This window comes from Montipora foliosa, chromosome 9 (assembly GCF_036669935.1).
Source record: "Montipora foliosa isolate CH-2021 chromosome 9, ASM3666993v2, whole genome shotgun sequence".
Classification (NCBI taxonomy): domain Eukaryota; kingdom Metazoa; phylum Cnidaria; class Anthozoa; order Scleractinia; family Acroporidae; genus Montipora; species Montipora foliosa.
The window spans coordinates 26,006,199-26,011,049 of record NC_090877.1 but is presented as its reverse complement, the minus strand read 5'-3'; the positions used below and the strand labels follow the sequence as shown (position 1 = coordinate 26,011,049).

Genomic DNA, 4,851 nt, shown 5'->3' with positions numbered 1-4,851 from the left:
CCAGAAATGCTAAGAACATACCATAAATAAGACAAGGAGGCAAGGTGAGAAATTCTGGTGTATTTTTATTTCTATTTTAATGCCCTAAATAACGATCGCTAAATTCCCGATACAAACTCGGCCTTATAAAATTTATGTAACGCAACAATGATAGTCCGTGATCCTAGGGTTCGTATACCTATGATTTCTCAGCTTCCCAAAACAAAGGAAAGGCTGGAAAGTAATTTCAAACATTGAAGCTCTAGCTTGCCTCACATCTCGCCGATAAAATCACACTTCTCTTACATCAGTCACCTCAAAGTCCGGCGATGGCTACATGAAATTTACTTTTCTTTGACCAAGTTTCAAGGTCCCGAGAGTATCCATTGTTGAAAAATAGCGATGAATATCCAAATAATCAAAACCTCACTTACAAGGTTTTTGGACAAAGCAAGTCAACCGTTCACTGGTTTGCTCTCACCGTATCGAGGCTCAAGAGAACAGTACAGTTGACTTCGTAAGCAAGCCTCGAACTCCCATATAAAAAGAGGAGGGATGCTCGTTGGAAATTTTAAATTACTGAACCCCCTGAGACCAATCTGGGCATGGCCCAGGCTTTTTTTGACCCCTAAAGTAACTATGCACTTTCACATTTCTTCGCGCGCAACCCTACATATGATGGCGTTTTGCCCAGAACACCCTAAGTGAGACCAAAATCCGACATTTACACCCCAAAGCGAGACAACGAGCATTCCTCCCCTTTTTATATGGAAGCCCCCTTCCCCCTCCCCCGGGTACGAGGGGTCTTAAAATCATGATGTTTACGAAAAAATGACTATGTACTTATGAAATCAATGAAGCAATTAACGGATAAACACTTTCAATCATTTGAGTTTTGGTTTCCCTCAGGGGGGACTCAGTGTTTTCGTTGAATTTGATTTCATTCGGAAGCAGTTTCACTGCCACACTCGTCACATTGCAAACTTTGCATTGCATGTTATTTTCCACATTTGGCTTTTGAGTAAATATAGAAATCTAGTCGATTACTTTGCAATTTGTCACACATTAAGGGCAGCTTTTTAAACTGTCGCTGAAAAATTAAAAAATTGAAATTAAACGCACGTTTTGCCAAAAAGGAAGAAGATTTATATAAAGGGTAAAACATTGTACGTGGTTAAGTCTGTCAAGGGAAATGATGAACAGATCTTTTCTGCTTTTGATACTGTATTGGCCAATCAGACTAGGGTAATCGCACAAAGGAATAATCTTTGATAATGATCTGGGTCAAGGGTTGGGAATCAACTATTGCTAATTTGGATTTTATGCATTAAAAGGAAACTACTCCAACGACAATTCCCGTGCGTCTAGGAGCATTTTTGCTGGCTAAGCTCTAAATGTGATAACTTCAAAGTGACGTAAATGTGCTGTGGCCTTTCTTTGTCAGATATACGCTTAAACTAGCTCGAGTTGAGAAGCTCACGAAGTCATTTGAAGACAGTACAAAAAACAGCGAATTCATGCCAAATAATCTGAAAGCGTTGTCCGTTCACGGAACAATGACCCAAGAGAAAATTCCACTGGGAACACTGCAGTTTGCCTCGACAAACCCAGGGTTTTTTGCGGCGGTTGGTGGATTTCACGCTTCATGCTCCAAATGGTCGCAAAAAATGGCCATGAATTTGGTCAACCGAAGAAACGTGGCAGATTTCAAGACAAATTTATACACTTCACTGTCCGATGAGATTGTCAGAAATACTAACAACAACAGGCCGCCGACGGAGAAGCAGTTTTATTTGAATCATCAACCTAAAACTGATGTTTCTGAAACTCAGCTTGAGACAGGAAGAAATCACAACGACAAATTAAAGGAAATTCCATCTTCGTCAATCCAGTCGAGTTTACCTCAAACAACTCCACAAGTGGTCTTGCATGACAACATCAACAGGCAACATGAGATTTTTCAGAAGCAAAATATAGTTATTGGCAATAACAAAAGGGATTCAGCTGTTACCCAGACAGAAAGGAAACAAGCCAAAACAACTTCTCCACTGCCTCATTTCAATCTGTTATTTCATTTTGGACGGAAAGGAGAGGGTTTTGGCGAGTTTGAAGAGCCAGTTGGAGTAACTTACAACCCACAAGGAGAGATTGTTATCGCCGACTACAACAATGACAGATTACAAGTTGTATCAAAAGAAGGTGAAATAATTCAAGTTCACGACAGTTACTCGAGAGAGAGTGGGAAGCGGTTTGCATTTTTCTCCCCTACTGGAGTCGCGTGTGACTCCTTGGGGAACATGGCAGTAGTTGAAAAGGCAAGAAACCGCATAGTTGTTCTCTCTCCTGCAGGTACAATTCTTCGAGCATTCGGTCGGCATGGCAAGGACCCTGCTCAGTTCAGAGGTCCTCACGGCGTTTCGATTGATGCGCGAAACCGTATTATCATAGCGGACACCATGAACTCGCGCATACAGGTTTTCGACCAAGAAGGAAATTTTCTATTTCTCTTTGGAAACAAAGGTCCAGAAAAGCTGAACTACCCGTGTTATGCTGTCTTCCACACTGGACGCTTTTACGTCGCTGACACGGATAACGATTGCGTGAAGGTTTTCGATACACGGGGTACGTTTTTGAGAAAGTTTGGAGAGGGCTTAAATGCACCTTCGGGAATTGCTGTTTACAAGGACAAGTACGTGCTTGTTTGCGACTACAGCAATGATTGTTTGAAGATATTTTCTCTTGATGGACGGCTATTGAGTAAGATTGGCACTTGTGGACAAGGATGGGGACAATTTAATGGACCGGAAGCAGTGACTGTATGCAGTACAGAAGGAAAGATTGCAGTCACCGATAAACTCAATTGCAGACTTCAAGTACTTGATTTGATGTTAAATTGAGATACTTTCCTCAAATTGCAAGCCTTTAAATTATATTGGCATAGATTAACTGTGCGTTCCGCTCGAGCAGATAGTGGTCATATATTATCTAACTATATAGTGATTTTGGCTCGGCATATGACCGCTTCTCACGAATGTGCAGAACATGTTATTCTCGGAAATAACGATGTCTGTAGTTGGAGCTTTTACGTAACTTACTTTTTTCTTATTCTCTTTGTTAGAGGGTCCAAATGAACACTAAACTGTGTCTAAAAGTGTTTAAAGGATTTAATTTTCGGTTGCACAAAACTTAAAAATGGGAAACAAAGATCTCATAGGAATGCTATAAAAAATGGTATTAAAATATAATATTATAACATATTATATAAATATAACATATTAACTGAAAAAAAATACCATGCGTGGGTATATTAAAACTGCGCTCGGCTTCGTGCAAAAAATTGATTGAAGTTATAGCAAGCATCTCATTAGAACCAAGCCTTTAATCTCGAATTAATCTTCCCCGGTATAAATGGGGACAAGTCAAGATAAATTGAAAGTTTTCATTTTTCAAACTTTTTCATGCATGATCTCTATAGAGATTCAACTTCTTCAAATTAGCCGAACTCTCTGCATTCGCAGAGATGGTATCAATTTGGAATTGTGTTCACACTAGATCTAGACCATGAAATTTGGTCATTTTACACAGCAGAGACTCAGCAGAGGACGGGAAAAATGTACAAAATTATAAAGTGGCAAACTCACACATGCAGATCCATTGTTCTGTTCATTAATCAAATACTATTGTTTAAGTCAGGTGTTCTTGTTGAAGTTGCTGTCGTAAATCTTAAGGTCCCTAAAGTAGGGTGGGGGAGGGGATAGTGCGGTTCAATTGAGTGTCTTAAGAACTACAAGGAGCTCCTGATACTTCATATTAAACCTACGTTTATTACTTATTATTATTATTTATTATTATTATTATTATTATTATTATTATTTATTACGTTTATTTATTTTGTGATTCTAGGACCGTTGATCATGGAAGTCGGACGTGTCGGAGTGAGCTCCGTGTTCTTTCGTCTCCTAGTGTGCTTCTTGCCTTTCTTTTATCATTTCATTTGTGTCTCCTTGAATCGACTTTTTTTCTTTAGACGTAAAATTATTTATCCTGCCTCCTAGCTAGATTAGCTTCTTAGTTATTTTCTAGGGTGCATTGTACCTTTCGTTAGTCTCCTACTTATTTCGTGTACCCCTATTTACGAGTGGGACAAATAAACGTTTTGTTGTTGTTTGTTGTTGTTACGTGCATGTGTTGGTATGATTCTGGTTTGCATTTTTTATTTTGTGTTCTGTCTCTGTTGTCATTACCCAAAGTTATAACTTTCTGTTTTGTTTTTAATGCGGACTCAATTATACCAACTCAGTGCATGGTATTGTAATTTACTATTAATTTTAAATTGCTTTGAGCTAATGAGGGGCTTTTCTTGTCCGCGAAATTTTGTTTTTGTTCCTTGGAGAGCTGAAAAATCTGAATGGAAAAATAGTTGTTATCTTTCAACGTTCTGCGTTGAGAAGTGGCTTTTATCAAACGAATTGCATTTGTTTTAGAGACCAATTTAAAGCATCGCGCTGCACTTTGTCAATAAATTAGTAAAGTATGCATTTTCCCGTTTATTGTTTGGTACTTTTCACGACAAGCTCGAACTGTGATTGGCAAAATTGCTTGCTTCAGTCTGGAGTTGCGTTTCTGACTCCGGATATATTTATTCAGTAGTGTAACAGACAAAATCGTCTAACCATTGTTATGCTCAATTTAGATCTTATATTTGCATTATAATGTAGCTTTCACATTTAAATGATATGAAAATATTGGAACAAAACGTTTTGATTCCCAAAGGGTCTGAATTGAATAGAACATTGAGTTGGCTATTTTGTTCTATTGAAATGGTTGAGACTCATTGGCTTTTAAGTACCTAAAGTGGACATTTTTGGAATC

The 4,851-nt window shown here is 38.4% G+C and overlaps 1 protein-coding gene across 1 annotated transcript in view; it reads left to right on the top strand.

The window, feature by feature from the left end:
* The first annotated feature begins 1,318 nt into the window (after positions 1-1,318).
* Positions 1,319-4,851, top strand: part of LOC137969853 (RING finger protein nhl-1-like) — a 4,100-nt gene continuing 567 nt past the window's right edge. Inside the window, exon 1 of the mRNA XM_068816240.1 lies at positions 1,319-4,851. This exon is cut by the window's right edge and continues 567 nt beyond it. Coding sequence (XP_068672341.1) covers positions 1,497-2,876 — 1,380 coding nt within the window. The 5' untranslated portion in view covers positions 1,319-1,496 and the 3' untranslated portion in view covers positions 2,877-4,851.